The 17611-nt window shown below is 40.6% G+C and overlaps 1 protein-coding gene across 3 annotated transcripts in view; it reads right to left on the bottom strand.

The window, feature by feature from the left end:
• Positions 1-598: 598 nt before the first annotated feature.
• PELI1 (pellino E3 ubiquitin protein ligase 1) overlaps positions 599-17611 on the bottom strand; it is a 43896-nt gene continuing 26883 nt past the window's right edge. For all 3 annotated transcript variants that reach the window (XM_084512750.1, XM_084512749.1, XM_084512751.1), the window contains 6 exons: positions 9402-9546; positions 8199-8328; positions 6517-6618; positions 4322-4519; positions 4026-4214; positions 599-3055 (listed from right to left, as the gene is read on the bottom strand). In XM_084512750.1, the coding sequence (XP_084368876.1) occupies positions 2489-3055; positions 4026-4214; positions 4322-4519; positions 6517-6618; positions 8199-8328; positions 9402-9472 (1257 nt within the window). In that variant the 5' untranslated portion in view covers positions 9473-9546 and the 3' untranslated portion in view covers positions 599-2488. The remainder of the gene's footprint in view (positions 3056-4025; positions 4215-4321; positions 4520-6516; positions 6619-8198; positions 8329-9401; positions 9547-17611) is intronic.

The raw sequence follows: 17611 nt of genomic DNA, 5'->3' as shown, positions 1-17611 counted from the left end.
GCACAAGCTGCCCTTCTTTCCTTCTCCAGCTGCAGGTTTGTGTTCCCAACCACCACAGCACCGCTGGCTCCATGCTGTGCCTCCAACTCAGGCTGCGCACGCTGCTTTTGGTGCTTCCTACAGTCCAATTCTCAATCTGTTTTCACCGTTCATCTCTGCATTACTCATCCTGCTTTGTTGCTTTCATCATTTCCTTTCCTGGCTTTTCACATCCCTGCATTCAGCAAAGATCACAAGCAGAGAAGATGTGTCAATCTGATTGTGTGGACGATGAAATCAAGAGCTCCTGAAGTTTTGTAAGAGTCCAGCCATCTGGCTGAAGTTTTTGCTTACATTTCACTAATTGCAACCTACCCAGGGAAAAGATCATTTAATGACATCCATTTGAAAAACTGCCTTTTGCCTTTGCCAGTGTAGAGTTGAACAGAGAACACAGTATAATGGTCACATCCAATGAGCAGGACAACATACAAACTCTTCAGTTAATTTTTGTGAACTTAATCCACGTGTGCAGAACACACCTCAAGTGATGGGAGAGTCATCTCCAGCCACCTCTCCCATCTCTTGGAAACAAAGCAAGAGACAATCCCAGAATCTCTATTTTTGAAAAGTGTTTACTCACATAGTTTGAATAAATTAATTTGCAAATAAAAATTAAACTACAGTATAATATAGTTTGAATAAAATGATTAGAACAACTACAATACAGGGGTTTCTTGCTGCATAAGTTTCATTACTTAATGCATATAATCTGGAAAATGTCAAAATCAGTTATATTTCTATGAAAAGGGAGTAACAGCAGTTACTTGTACATGACAGCTAACTGAAATTATAATACAGATTTCCTGACACATGCATTTCCTGAGTGAACCAAACAATATATATAATTTCTTTTTTAAAAATGGAGAAACAATTGACAGTCAAAGCAAATAATTCATGACATCTAAGCAACATAGGTCTCTTTTTAAACCAAGAAGTTTAGAACAGCTTTGAAAAGGAAAATTAAAGCTACGCTATAAAGTACAGAAATTTGCTACTGTCAATTATACAGTACATATTAAAAAAAAAGTATGAAGCTGGCCCAAAAAAAGCTCAACTCAATCCTAAAAAAAAAAAAAAAAGTCAGATTGTGTATTTGCCATGAAGCACGGTGGGTTAGCAGCAAAGCTGGATGTAGTGCACTGGCCTTTTCTGGTGGATACAGAAGGGAAAGGAAGGGCAGGGAAAGGAGAGCCAGAGACCACCAGCCAGAGCCTGCCACCCCGAGTCCAGCCTAGGCCCAGCTCCAGCTCTTCCCTAACAGATTGCCAATTGTGTCAAGTGCACGGAGGTGCCAGGATGCAGGGGCGCATCCAGGAGGTACCGGGCTTCTGCTTTGTTCCAGGGGAGGCCGAGGTGAGCGTCTGCACCCAGCTCCTTCCTCGGAGCAGCGTAAAGGCAAGCACGTGAAGCCTGTGGCTCCCCTGTGCCAGTGTAGAGCAGGCCAGATGAAGGCAGGAGGTGCGACTGACAAGCCTTGCAAAGCTGTGAAATCACCCCGGCCGGTCCACAAACCGCTCCCCACACACACGGCACGGGCACATCCACCTCTCCCCGCCTCCCCAACCAGCAAGGAACAAGGCGAGCCTCGTCTTTCTGGTTTGTTAATGGTTAAACATCGGAAAACCCTCACAAATGTCACTAATGCTAAATAAAGATGTGTTAGCATGAAGGGAGGAAAAAACCCTTAATCTAGACTAAGTTGCATATTCAAAGAGTCTGGTAAATATCTTCTTCATAACCAGATCGTAAGTACAGTCCTACCAAAAAGACATTTTAAGAAGTCCTTCTTAGCTACCTTTCACATGGTTAAAGCACACCTTTATGCCATCATAATTTGCATTAGCTTTGTTTAAAAAGCATTTTAACTATTCTAAGAACTCAGTACTGTAGATTAAAAAAGATTTTTCTACCATTTCCATCTCACATCCTTCTCCATCCAGAGCTACTCTACACATCCAGTTGCTGGATGTAACACACTATGACCATGCTACTCTACACATCCTACATATTTTCAATAATAAAGATAAATAGAAAAGAGTTAATATACACATTATATTTTACAATGTTTGCATCCAAGCTGTAAACTAATGTTTTTTTTGAACTATTTACCCTCCATATACAAAAAGAAAGAAACAACTTTCAAACACTGTGGGCATGTGATTCAAAACCATTGAACGGAAGGCATTTAAATTCACTCTGTAACACTTCTTTCAGCTCTTCAGAAGCAGTTATTAACTAAAGAAGCAGGACTTCTCCCCTCCTACCCCTGTCTCTTCCATTTCCAGACTTTTCTCAATAGAGAGGGATTTAGCTGTCATAACAAAAAACCAAAAAATTCTTCATCGTAATGCAAACCAGCAAAGCCCAGAGAATACGAAAAACAGTTGGTTTAAAAATCAGAATCGCTTAGCTTATTAGATTACTGCAGTCCTCGGTTACACGTGTGTTAGTCGAGAGGTCCTTGGAAAATGAGTCTGATGTAGCCTTGCTCACCAGCCAGCTGATGCGCGCAGAACGGACAGGCTGCATGAAAAGTGTGAGTACCATGAGGAAGAGGAATTTGGGACCAATAAGCAGTTGTCTTTTCTGAGCACACATGTCCACACGGGCTGAAGGCGTGCGTTGGAGGTCCTGCATCCACATAAAACCCAGCTTCACATCCAAGCCACAGAGGCACGTAGGGGCCGACAGAGCGGCACATGGGACACTCGCGATCCTTGCCGTCTCTCTCCTCTTTGTTGCCCCAGTTGTGATAGCCGTGGACATGGCCACAGTTCAGGTACACCCACGGCTGCTTTTCGTCTACAACATCCTTTCTCTTCATGCTGGGAAATGCCAAGGTGTTAAACCCCACAGGACACTGGGGCCTCGCCGCGTTTATTTCCTGCCTCAGCGCCTCCAGGTGCTTGACAGTGGGAGTGCGTGAAAGGCCCTCGGCGGTGCGCCACAGCAACGTTGCTCCACACAGGTCGATTAGAGAGCCATCCTGGAGCTGGTTCGTTTCGTTTTCAACCTTGTGATGGACAGAGGAAGAGAAAGAGGGGCCACCTGACATTATCTGAAGAGTAACATACGGCACTTTCATAATACAAATTTGCCTGGAAGATCCAGTTTCAAGCAACTACCAAGTGTGCTGTAGAAGACAGCCACAGAACCCAGTGCCATCTCCTTCCTCTTTTAAATAAAACTTCTGAGGAGATTGACGTAAGGAAGATTAAGACCATGAAGAGATCCCATCCAACCTTAATTTCTCTTCTTAGCTCCTTCTCTATAACGCTGCCAGATATGCTACGTGAAATGCATCAAGGAAGAATGGCACAGCACAAGGCCTGTTGAGTTCCCCTTCGTACTGTAGAGTACTTTATTCACACACACACCCCTCTACACAAGGCTTTCTTCTCCTGAAGAGAAATGAGCTCCTGGCATTCCTAGCTAACTGCACCAGTACACAAGTATTCCTGCTGTGTTTCCTTTTGCTAAGAGACCCCAAGTCATACCAAAATGAATCATCTCAAAGCGTCACCAGTGCTTTGGAAACAAAAGGAAGGGGAAAACTCAGGATATCAACAGAGATGGATATCCAGGTGTATAGGCAGGTGTTAATAAAACTAGTTATTCTTTTAAAAAAGTAAAAGTGGGAGAACTTTAAAAGCATAAACTCAAAAGGTAGAATCAGGAAAACGTTCTTTAAATCATCCACGTAACTATCACATCTTTCAGAAGAGCATACTAGACTGGCAACTCAATTTAGGAGAGCAGCCTAGATCTGCAGTTAAATGCTACGGAGACAACCTGTCAGTTATTCAGGTTGAGCAAGAACCTTTCATCTACAAACACAGATACTTAAGTCGGTGCAGCTAATTACAGAGGTGACAAATGCACTGAATGAGGCAGATTCTGGCCTCTGTTTATGCCCAAGCTGTATCACTGGTGGCTGTAGCCATTTTAAACATGGTACACAAAACGTTGGTCCTCACTCTTACCATTTTTCCCCTCTGCTGAGCCGATCTGGTTTCACGGAGGCTGAACACGTTCCCACACACAGATATCTCTCTCCACACCCCTGGCTTGGAGTCCTCTGTAAATCCATTACGGGGATGCATAACAAGAACTCCATTTGTGGTTAGTCCATCCATTTGCCCATCCGACGTCTTCCACTTTGCAGCCTTCTCCTAAGAAGAACGACAATAATGACACGTTCTAATTTTGCTCAAGTAGAGATACAAATTAGTTGTAAAACAAGCCTGCATCGATCTGGGAGAACAAAGAGTTCCCTTACCCCAAGGAAGATGTTCTTCGAGGAGTCAAATCCTGCAGCATATATTCTCGCAGTAAAAGGAGGGTTACGTTCACATATGATTCTGCAGGCAAACCTTGATATAGTGCTCTGCACAGACTGCGTATCTGAATTACTCTGACTTCCAGGAACCGTATCTGTCACAACAAAGTCTATAGGACTCTCTGTTGATCGACCAATCTGCAAAAAGGGATGCAAAATATGTTTAGAAGTTTGCCTCTGGGTCTAGCAATGTTCAAGCCTAAAGCATTTAAAAATGATCAAGAAAACATCATGACATTCCAGTCTGAAGCATTTCCCTCCACCAATCTAAATTTAGTTTTCTAAAGCCTAATCTGAATTGATGAGTTATTCCACCTCCATGTGATCAAAGTTATTCTGAAGGCTGAGTACAGCCAAGCAAAGGAAGGAGAAATGAAAAGATGTAATTAAGTCAATTTGGAGAAGATTTCCCATTGAAGGTCTTCTCATCAGAAAGGTTAGAACGAGGTCAGCTGGACTGGCTGCAGCAGTGCCAAAACAGCTGGGAACAGCAGTTAGATGGGAAAAAAAGTGGTATTCAGTCACTTTGCATGCCCAGAATATTCTGAGCAACACCAGACTAGGGAAAGACTGTCCAGAGAGAGATTACATGAGCTGACTTTCCAGCTCCAGTGGGGCACCAAGAAACAGCACATCTGTCAGGACAGACCAGGTACAAGATGCTTGCAGCAGGGGTGAGGGTGGTGTTACATTGATACGCACAACACACAAAAAATCCAGTTGTAAGCAGATGTTGCATTCTGTTCTTTGAAATAACAAGCTGCAAAATAGCTGCACCTTCTTTTCTGGTTGTATGGAAAAGAACGAGCTTTGCAGTCCCGTGCAACTCCACTGGTTCTAACGAAGTTGCATGCATTTGACTGCTTTTCCAATCATCTTGACTTTCTCTTTACAAAATAAGAATTTAAATCCCTGTCCCAAACATCCTCACAGCCAGGTTTAAAGCACACTTGTATATTTTTACCTTTCACTCATTTCCAGAGGTCTCAATAAGCTCTTAAAACTTAGATGTTTTAACATATTAAGACTGACTAACTGCTAGGAAGAAGAACCAGGGCCCGAGGTGGTTTTTGGTGAAGGCTAGAGAGCTCTCATGAGACTGAAACTGCTTTGTCAGAATATGTTGTTCTGTTTTCTTTTTTTCTTAGGCAGGATAACCCATCAGTACACATGGATTGCCACTGGCAGTTTTAGAGCAGCATACATGCCATAGCTTGCCTGAAGAGAGAACACTTACACAAGCAATAGCTTACGCTGCAGTTAGTTTGTTACAGCCCTTTTGCTCTGCTGTAGATATCTGCAGTTGCACAGCAGCTTCCTCGCCACATACCAACACCTCCTAGCTCCTGAAATCCTGCCATGTCGTCACAGCTAAATGCTGTGACAGCAAAATTCCTTTCCATAAATTAGGTATAATGAAAAAAATCAATGCAGCATCAGTCCAGGAATCAGAAGAAAGAAAACACAAGAAAACCCATAACAAAACCCTTCCTTTTGAGAAAAACAGGAAATAATAAGTACAAGATATGAGTGAACATCACAGCTGTACATGTATTTGTGGTTCCTTTGCTTACATACAGGAACTCCAGCAAAGTTCTTCTGAAGTGACAGCACATCTGAACTGGGCCTCCTCTCTCAGTATTACCAACACCTTTAACCTATTTCTGGGTTTGCTTAAAGGAGTCAGAGGGTCATATCAGCTATGTTAAAAGCTTTTCTATATTTTCACATTGCATTTCTTCTACCCTGTCTCCTGCTGGCTGATCCCAAATCCCTTCATAAATGCTGGAAGCAAAGCTCCAAATACTTCAGAGAACTGTGTACTTTAGTCCCTCCTTGCAAAATGAATAATAGAGACAGGTTCAGAGACTTGCAGTCAAAGACAAAACCATAATCCTGTACATTAGTCACAAAAACAGCTTTCGTCTGACCAAATAAGCCTAAGAAGAGATGCACAGATATGCAGCTTTGTTCATGTGACGGCCTTGGGAACAAACAGAATTAAACATCTCCGAAAAGTGAAGTGCAGAAAGTGACACGTGAACTTCTGCATCTGAGAAAAGTGTGTTCAGAGAATGTCTCATTAGAAACCACCACCAGCGCAAATACTTTCGGATGGCATTTACTTCACATACCTGGAACATATCCGTGTTGCTGTCATGGGTATATTCAACTACTACTGTCTGGGCCCGAGACAAAGTGTAAGAGATGCTGTGTTGGTCCTTATTACTTATTGCCTATGGGAAAAAAACACAAATTATTGAACCAGTGAACAACTGATTTACTCAACACAGCAGCGAAGCAGACAGCATAACCAGGCTCTTGTTCTGCTCAATGAACACATTAAGTCAGATGCTCATTAGTGACACACCTGTAGTTAAACTTCACCAAAACCAGTCCTGGCCATTAAAAAAAAGCTGCACGATTGATTCAGCAACAGACCGAACTGGTCTCTTTACCGCACGCTGCAACAAAGTACACGTAACCAAGGCAGATGATTAGTCATGCTTGGTATTAAAGCACAGCTGGCCTTGACACAAAGAATAAAACAACCCAGGGCAAAGGCTAAAACTGATTGGAACACCTTCGTAGCCTTCTCAGCCTGAACTTCTCAACAGCAAAATGACGACAAAAACTTAGGGACTTCATTCTAAAGGAAAGATCTGAGTACATACCCAAATCACTGATTAATAAGCTACGTGGACAAAAATGTAACGAGCAGTGCTGGTAAACAGGGTAATAGGGAGAAACTCAGCACAGGTTGCACAAGTTGCAGCAAAGTTAATCTCAATTTTCATTCTAGAGACTTATGCCGTGCCTCACATGCGAAACTAAATCCACCTGCTAGGAACTGAACAAAAAACCCTTTATAAAGTGCTTCTAAATAGCACTTATTATTTGAATACGATAAAGAATTAACAAAAGTTAGTGTTCTTTTCACAGATGTCCTATAGGTATAATGTTAAGTACATAATGCTAGAGTAGCTTCAGTCAACAAAATGCACGATTTGAAAATATTTATGCCGTTTCCTGAGTTTAGAAATCAATGTTCCTAGGTGTCTGAGTATTTAGAGTCAAACACTTAACAGTACTGTATTTGTTGAAGGGCCTAGACATTTTTGAATTCCATTGGTTTTAGTAGAAGTGACCCACTTCTTACTGAATATTATTGCACACACATGAATCGCTACAATACAGAAGTATTTCATAGTAATACCTTACCTACAATAGCCTTAGCTTTGACATGAAATACAACTCAGCTTCAAGATTTAAACCCTTCCTTCATTGCTTCTTACTGGGAACCCTGAATTTGATTACAAACCATTCAAAACATGCCGTGCCAAACCCACCCGTACTCATCTCTGGGGAACTCCTACCCACTGGGCTGAGTAGCAAGTGCAGGCAGCTTTGATAAAACTATTTCAAAGTCAGCTTCAAGTGAAGCAAGCTTAGTCCTAAAGCATGAATGAATGTGAAAACAGGAAGTCTAGAACAGATGTTTGTAGCAAATTTGGAAGGAAAAAAAAGTGTTTTACATGACTAACCTGTACCCTTGAAAATCTATGTTTCACAAAATAAACATTTTGTTTTCTGGACATGACAAGGGCTGGGCACTGGATTTGTTTTGCTGAATGGTTTCTTGCTAACCCTGACTGTTACCAAAAATCCTTGAATAAATATGAACCATTCTTTTCACAGCCAGAACTTGTGCTTTTTATATAACTTCATCTCAGCATAACAGCATTGATTTCACTGCACCTGCACTTTTTAGACAGCACCAAGAGAAGTAAGACTGAACTACACAAATCAAGCTTACCTTTGCTGCTTGAGGGGTACAGGCAATATGCACAGTGCTAGGTTTCACCCCATTTGCCTTGGGCCTTTTAAATAAAGCAAACCTACTTTTTCTTCTTCCTCTATCTCCATTTGGGAGAGACCCATTGTACCTATCAAAAAGGACAGAAAAAGAATAAAGTCCATCTTCCTGTGTTACCTAGCTTCTCACAAGGTACAGACCCCCCCCATGAAAAAAAATTCTAAGTACAAAGCCTTCGTAATCAGTACAATATTGAAAAGTTACATACTTCCTATTAGTTGCATCTATTGAAATGTAAGAATTGGTAAACAATTTTGAAACATGCCCACAGAACTACAGCATATACGCCCAAAGCTTGCAGAGCAAGGAATACTATCTAGATTAATCTCAAAGCTACTATCAACAAGCAGAAGAGACTTGGGCTACAAAGAAGAAAACAAGTAAGGTTATACACTTATCTGTAGTTTTATCTCTAAATTGTGTGTTCACACTGTAAATGAAAGACCATAAATACTCACCAAACCTGGTGGAGAACTACCATTTCAGAGAATTTTAGTTGAAATGAAAACCCAGAAAAAACAGATATGCTGTCCTCTGAGACTTCAATTTAATCCATCAGAAAACCCTGGGACTCTCACTTTGAACATGTCAACATAAACAGACCAGCCAGCAAATCTGCTTTCTTAGCATTTTCTGTTTGAACTTTGGTATTAGAGTCAGCTACCACGTTCTTAAACGCTATCATACTAGTCATCTGCCTAGGCCCAACCTGGAGGAAATTCACAAAGTGGCTCCCTTTGTCACGAAACAATTACCTGGGATGAACACAAGAGTTGAAAATAAACTTACATCTGACTCTGCTGTTTACAGCCCTACCTCTATGCTCACAAAAAGGTACGCAGACAGCAGTGCAGTTTTCCAATGTATCACATTACGTGTGTCACCTGGTTGCTGCTGAAAAAGATAACCATGCTCCGACCTCCTCCCTCAGCCAGGCAGTCTAGCCCCTTCCTTAAATAAGACCAGCTACCAAAGAAAAGCTGAACAACTCACTTTCAGCTGTATGCTTGCAAGATACAATGCAAAAGGAGTTCAAATGAGAGCATGGCCACCTCTCACAGCAACCTGCAGTTTAACTGCTCTAAGTGCACTCTGAAATTTTACCTTCATTCTCACTGCCAACACACACACACAAGCACTTACCCTAATACGATCAATTCACCATACTTCACTGGTGCTTTTGATGGATGATTTTCTTGATCAGGAGAAAACATGAGCTTAGCTAATGACTTCTTCTCAAATTTCAGGTCTCTGATCAAGAGTTGTGGCACGCTTTTTTCATTATTTCCTGTAAAAACAAAGTGACATGTAAGAGGCACTGAAATACATCAATCATACAAACCTGCACGTTTATCTTTTCTTCTTCCTGACCTGACAGAGTAGATAGAATATTTTCTACCTGGTGCTTTTCTAAATTTTGGTTTTACCTGAAATAATTTTAAACAGATCACACATATAAAGGCACATAAGTTCTGGCTGAATTGCCAGCAACAACTACAAGAGCACACAAAAAATACAAGTACATTTAGAAAATTCCCATACAGCCTTGATAAAACATCCAGTTTTCCTTCATGCTAGTTTTTACTATAAATGGTATATAGCTTCTCTTATCATCATTGGTTCATCTATCAAGAAATAGAGCCTGACGGGTATTAAATTTAAAGAAAAAACAAGACTAGCACATTATAACCAAAGAGGTAGAAGTTTTCACAGAATGTATGTGATTCAGAGCTTTCCAAAAATGGTCTGGATCTGCAGGTTGGAGGAATTTGTATGACAACTGTATATCGAGTGCACCGTACAAGTCTGGGCCATGCCATGTGATCTCTGTTTAACCAGACAGAAGTGATACAAGCAGCTGTTTGAACCAGATGTCCTGTAGGAATTGCCAGTAATTCTTACTGAGAATGGTCTTTCGGAATGCAACTTTTGGTCCTCCTTTTGCTCCGAGGAGCAGTTCCCACTAGTATTCTGTATAGCTTCTCATTAGTAACACTTCCAGATTCTGACCCACCCAACCCATTTCCGACCTTCCTGCAGCACCTACCCAATACAGCACATGCTTCGTAAAGAACAAAGCTGATGCCAGCCTGTTTGAGCTTGCCTTTAACAGAAACAAGGCCGTTCCCTTGGTTCTTCCAGATAAGTTTTCATACTGACTCAGAAAACCATTCAGCTTTTTAGTTCTGTACTTTCAGTACCGATTGTTAATATTCTGCCTTCTGCTCAAATAAACATTTTTGGCCCACATAACATTTCTTGTAATCTGTCATCAACTTTGATCACAAATACAATGTAGTATCTCTGTTTACTTCTACCTAGAAATAGATATTAAGCGGAAAAGACATCACTGTGCAGATTTTATCTACCCCTCATATATACCCTTACAGAGAAAAGGATGCAGCAGTCTGACATCCTGCTCACATTTGCTCAGAAGCTGGTACAAAGGTACTTTTACTGACCTGATCTCTACCCTCTCAGTTCTTTGTTTCACCACAGAGAAGCTTGGCCCTCAACAACCCTTCTCAATCCATCAGATTCTTATTCAGCATGGATATGTTGATCCACACCTGCAGTCAGCCCACAATGTTATCTTAAAATTCATATATTCCTTCATGCCTTCTTGCTGCCCCATGTATTTAGGAGAGCTTCATGCAAATACACTTGAGGACATCTTACTTTCCTTCAAACTTTAGCTGTGATGACCACACAACACAGCCAAGGGACTGAACTGAAACCTTTTTCATCCTTCATTCTTCTCTCCAATTTTTTCCTGCTTTGCTCTCAAGTCTCAATACTATGGATTTTAAAGTTGCCTGAAATAAGACAGTAAGCAAAGACTGTCCTGTTTAGCACGTGATGTTATCACAAGCATGTCCTGATTGCTTGTTTTTACCTGTTGCAGGTAAAGCCCAAAGTTTTGCCCCTAAAAGTATAAAATTGAAAAACAAACAAAAATAAAAAAAATATGAAATTTGGCCTTAAACTTCTATTCATGCCTGTAGACATAACACCGTGAAGTAGAGATTGTCCCATTCGATTTCTTTGTTAAGGTGCACGAAGGTTGTCCTTTAAATTGGCATTTTAAAAATGATAAAAACTGCTGTGAAATCTGTACCACCACCTATGAGGAAATTGCATGGGAGTAGTAAATACCATTACATTGTAAAAGAAAAAAGATTTGAGTAACACCCACCCTACACTATGACGTTTGAAATAAGAGCTAATCGGTTCACCCAGAGGAGGGGGGAAGGCAGGCATCAAAAATAACTAAGCTTTGCCATTAGTACAAAAAAGGCTTGGCATAACTTCCCCTCTCATCATCCAAGTGAACGTTGTCACGGAAAGCTAAAAAAAAAAAATAGGATAGAAAAATACATCTAGTCAGCTTCTGATCCTCTTCAAAACTAATTACACATGAACAATTAAGGGAGACTCTACTTTAAAGCATCACCTGAACAGGTGGCCAGCAACCTCTTAAGAGATGACTGAGCAGAAACCAAAAAAGAAGCCAACAGTTTCATGTGACAGACTTCAGCAGTACATGTTAACTAGAAAGTCTTAATACAAGAAAAAGTGTCCAGCATCTACTGCTCAGCTCCTCTGTAATACTTTTGTTGCTGTTGTTAAATAAATCCAGACAAGTTTATTTTGGGAGCAGCACACATGATGCAAGCCCACTTCTTATTTGACTTAATGAAGGTTCAAGAAATAGAAGTCTAGAGCTACCACTCGTAAAACAGCTTGCTTCTACGTTTTCAGAAGCATGGCTTTAATGTCTGAACTTGATTTTTTTAAACACGTCTCAGAACCTTTATGAGATGCACACATCACTTTTACAACCATTAACACCCAGAAGCTTCAGTTCAAGCACGTATCAAATTCAGAGCCCCTAAAAAATGCAGTGTTGTACATGCTTTTTCTCACACATTATGATCTCCCTAATGTACCATACCCAAAAGGAAGAGACTTCTTTTTCCCCCCTCAAAGGAAATAAATGCTGATCGTATTCTTCCAACAAGGTTTCAAAGACTACTCCGAGCAAAACTTTATGTCTGAAAATAAAACTTACTGGAGAGGAGTCTTCTAGGCCATGGATAACATCCCCATTGCTGAAACAGAGTGGGCAAGCAGATCTTTTAAAGCTGGATGTAGTATGTAAGAACTTATGGAAGGAAATACTGAGTGGTTCTTCCCTGTCAACTCAGAGTTACAGAATGGGCCTTTTCTTGTTACAGAATGACCTGCCTGATTTTTAGTTCTAGCGTACTACAGTAGAATTCTTCCAAGTGTGAGGAAAGGCTGATTAAATATATTAAAAAGTCAACTAGGTGCTGTAGAGCCAGTGTACAACTGAGCAACTGGCCACTTGAACTGAACACTTCTAAGTCAGCTTTTTGCCACGACCATTACTTTTGCAGGAGCATCTCAGGCCATCAGTGGATTGGGCTTCATGGATGTAGTCTCGGAATGACAGACTATTCTGAAATACTCTAGACAGAGGATTCTGAAAAGTCCTTCCATACCCTTAAACACTGATGAGGAATAAGGTGCTAACTACAAGATCCCACCCCATCCTATATTCTTTCAAAATCGCATAACCGGTAGCAAAAAAATTTCACCTCAAGATCTCTGCTTCGGCTACAAAGAGGAGACTAAAGCCTGAAAACCCCTCTCTGTGAACAGTCCTGTATTATATAACTGAGCAGATCTTGTGAGTAAAGCAACTGGCACACAGAGAAAACTGTTTCAGAAAGGCATTACTCGAGTTGGTAAGAGGTGCTGCTCATTGAGCACAACTTTGCTGTTAGCACAAAAACACAATGGGTACCAGTTAGCGTCTTGCAGTCTCAAAATAAGAAACTGGAAAAGGAAGAAGTCATGAACAATACTGTTTTGTTCTTACAACTGGTTCCTCTGGAGCCAGGAGAAAGATCATGGAAGGTAACTTGCACAATACCCTCATGTGTAACTGTTTCGAGGGAGCGGAAAGAGATGACATTTAAACTGAAGAACTATTTTAAATTCTATTTAGGAATGAAAACCCGGTTTCCTACAAGCCTTCTTGTTCTTAAATACTCAGTTGAGTCACGGAAGGCAAAGATTGCGATGGCAGAAAGAAAGCTCCAGATTTCTGAGTAGATTCGTGTAGGATTGCCCCCTCTCCTGTCACATTCGCACACTAGTCAGAATCCGGAGGCAGACGATTCTCTGGGAAGACCTAGCAAGCCATGTGTTGCTGCAGCATGTAATAATGAATGGACTCACTCACAGAGCACTGCAAATCTGACATGCTTTCAGTCGCTTCATGACATACATTAGCTCTAGTCAAACCCAACATCAGGATCTGACCTATTTGTCTTCCTTCACTTCCTATCCGCCAAGGTTTAAGTCTTTGGGGACATAAAAACAGTGTTTCCATGCTTCACAGCAAATGTAAGTTTAAGAGGCTGGGCGCTTTCACTAACATACTATTTCCAGTGGGGGACCCGGAGATATAATGAATTTTGGCTGAATTATCAGCTTTAGTTTAGCAGCCATCCTCAATTGTTCTACTGTCTTTCCTGATCATGAGACTACATTCATGACAAGTCTTTACTGGCTCCTATAGAAAGGCTTCAGGTCTTGTTTGCACTGGGGCACAGCACCTAGTGAATAAGCTTGCTATTTAGAAGACTAAGTGCAGCTTTCAGAATTGAAGCGAGAATAGCAGTATCTTAATGGTTAAAATGGGGCAGGGGGAGGGGAGAACATAAATTCAATGAGCCCAAGCAGAGATTCATTAAACACTCTGCTGTGAGCTAAAAATACTAGAATAAAAGTCTCTTTGTAATAAATTACCATCATTTTCTAAACACAGAGCCAGCATTATAGGCTGTTAGCAACTGTAGCTAGTGCCAGACTAGCCCTTTTCTAAAATACTGCATTAAAAAAACACTTTCACTGTATAAAAAGAAGTCCTCTGTCAATGAGTAAATTAAAATAAAAATATGCTGATTCAGATGCAGAAAAGGGATATTTTTCCATTTTTATAATGTTACTTTATGTTCTATATCTACATATTCTAGGGTTTGGATTTTTATTTATTTTTTGCTTATAGAAATAAAGCACAAGATAGCTTGCCTACCGACGTTTTTATACAGTTTGCTATTTGCAGTTCTCCATTTACAACCCTTGCAACATCTCGTCTCTTCACTCAGCAATTCTGCTTTAAGTCAGGGAGGATATGGACAAAATAGACCCCAGCTCTTTTCACAGGTATGCAGGGACAGAATAGGGCAACAAACAAGCTGCAACACAGAAAATCCTGATTAGCTCTTAGGGGAAAAAATCCAGAGCAGCTGCGGGATCTCCATTCCTGGAGATGTTCAGACCTCAGCTGCACGTAGCCCTGAACACCCTGATCTAAGCCTGTCCCAGTGAGCAGAGGGACTGGACCAGGCAGCCTCCCAACCCAAATTATTCTAGGACTAGAATTCATTTTCAGGAAGCCCAACACCATTTTAGGAATAAACTGAAATACATACCTGAGGTGCACTTTTGATCAGCTAGATGTACATCATGAGCTTTATTTAGATGTGAAGCACCACACTGTTCTTCAAAAGAAGACTTCACATTGAATAGTGCCATTACCTGACTAAACACAATTAGCACCCAAGTTCACCAGCATCCATTTACACGTTTAAGTTCTTTAGCATTCGTACCAAATTCACTAGGCAATCTTGTGACTGCAAGATTGGAAAGCAAACCCTTCTGAGCACATACACAATATTTAAGTACTGCATACTCTCTCCTATGGTTACATCTTATTCCTTCAGAGATGAAATCTTCACTTTCAGATTTAAAGGACTAGAATATCAAAGTTAAGGTAACCACAAGACAAAAATCTGTGTGGAATACTAGTCTCTCAAGATGAAGGTATTTGCAAGTGTGGAAGAAGGGAGAAGCAATAAACAAGCAGAGAGAAGTTAAAAATAAATGTAATTCCCAGCAGACTACCTCCTTGCTTGATTAGAAGTCCTGATCAAGCTCAAGTTGCTGGATTTGGGAACACGGTAAACATGAGCACAGCAGTTTACAGCACTGCACACATATGAAGTACCTGGAGTGGCAGCACATTTTAGAAGATGGACTGTCATGTAAGACCCACTCAAAGATATTCTTTCTCAGTCTTGAAATGTTGGTACCTTCACAGGTTGTCATGTTTCAAAGTGCCTGCTTTCTGCAGGGATGTATTTGTCATTTGCATTAGTGTCACTCGGTTGATACTGATAATGTTACTGCTGATCCACACTGGTGTAAGCAACAAGGAATCAGCTCCTTGCATCACCGCGGTTTTGAAGGCAGAGACAAAGATTGGGAAATCACTTTCTTCTACTTGATGGTTAAACCAGCACTGGAAAGTTATTCTCCTTTAACTGTCTTCTTTCTGAAAGCTTCTTCTGTTAAAATGGTTTTACTGGAGTGATTGCCTGGGAGAACATGCAAGTCACAGAAGAGTGTTGCGTGTTTTCATCTTTCACCCAGTTTCTAGTTAAAAATAAGCTCATGTTTCCTTCACACACATACCTGGAACTTTAGGTTCAGCATGTTTTTATCTTTCACTTTTGAGATTAGTCAGATTCTGTCTACAGCTTACATCCTTCACCGCAGATGCATGGGAAAGGTATAGCAAAACAGCTGTTAAGTATTCAAGTCGTGCCGTCCCTTCAGATCAGTAGTGCTACTTTTCCTCCTCTACAGGAGGATAATTAATTTTCCCCTCCTTTCTAGAAAAGGGAATTATTTCAGCATCTAAAAAAGTACAGAATTAGCCTTGGGAATGTGGAAATTTATCTCAGCTTTTAGGTTTTGTATGGCTTATTCTTTCCTTAGTCTATACTGTTTGCCTTTTCTTTTATAACCTCTGAATAAGCTTAGTCATCTGCTATATACACGCGAGTGTCTTATGATATGAAAGTACTGAAAATAAGACAACAAGGCCAAACTCTGAAATGAGCAGCCTCTCCCTCACAGGATACCAAGCACAAAACAATGCAAACAACTATCTGCTGCTGTGCCTTGAGAACATCTGTAAGATCCCAATAGAGGGGTTTTTCATTCTCAAACAGAATGAAAGCATCTTTTTTATCGGGGACATCTGCCATTGGTAGGCTGGTAAGCCTGGAAACATATCATGCAAGAATCTTAGCAGGAAAAAAAAAGCATGTTGCCTATAAACACTTCCACAGGGGCATTAACTTGATGCGCATGAGCAAGTCTACTGCTTTGCACCAAGACTACAGCTAACCTTTTCCAGTGTAAGAAGTAGCAGTTTTAGTTGGGTTGGCATCCAGCGTGCTGCTTCAAGTCCGGTTTCAGTCGCAGAAGCAAATCTGAGCAGCTCTTAGCAATTTTATGAAGCTTGGGAACAATGCCGCGAGGACAAGCATCTTTGTTCAGGAAAACAGTTTAGAGGAAGACTTATAATAGAAGTGCCTACATGAAAACTTGTACTTTATGGCAGTACTCAAAAATAGCATTCCTTTTCAGAAGATGGAAAATCCTTCTACGCACAGGGCTTGATTCCAATCAGACTTCTGCTGCCTTCACTTCTGTAATTCTGAATTGCCATTGATGGGATCAGAGCGGGGCCAGGCATATTAAAACTGAAAGAGTTACATAACAGCTAATGATCCACCCTAGCAGATTGACAAAAATCAATTCTGAAAATATTCTCTTTTTTAAAAAAAAAAAGAAATCCAACATTTTCAGTTACGAAAAGTAACAGCTGATCCTCCCCTGAGGAAACCACGATATCCTCCTACAGATTATAAATGATGTAATTCAGACTGCGTGTGGGAAGCCGAAAACATTTGTCTTTTAGCACAGGGTGGCTATTTTAAAGCTGTCACTGCAATATTATCCATAACCTTAATTAGCTGAGAAAAAAGTTCTTCACCAGTTAAACTGCCACATTTCCACGCACACTTACCACCCATGCCCACCAAGTCAGCTTTCAGATATATCAGTGACAAAACGTACAACCTCATACAAGGTAAAGGAAAGTTTAAAAGCAACCAATAAGCTTTAAAAAAAAAAAAAAACAAACAAACAAAAAAAAAACCTGCAGCACTAGAGCAAGTAACTACAGTTTGCATTTGTTGAATTAGCTAAACTACGAGGCCAGTGGAAGTAATTCAAACAAGCTACTTACGAAGATTAATTTGCAACTTTATATGCCAGTTTTTGGTTGTATTTGCACTGAGACTGTTACTACAAACTATTTAAGAGCTTTTATTTCATACTCAAATTTTCAACTAAAGATTATTTATATAAGCTGTAATTATGAAGCCATAAAAAAGTATAACAGG

The sequence above is a fragment of the Aythya ferina genome (genome assembly GCF_964211825.1).
Source record: "Aythya ferina genome assembly, chromosome: 3".
Classification (NCBI taxonomy): Eukaryota; Metazoa; Chordata; class Aves; order Anseriformes; family Anatidae; genus Aythya; species Aythya ferina.
The sequence above is the reverse complement of the archived record's forward strand: the minus strand, read 5'-3'. Positions and strand labels throughout refer to the sequence as shown.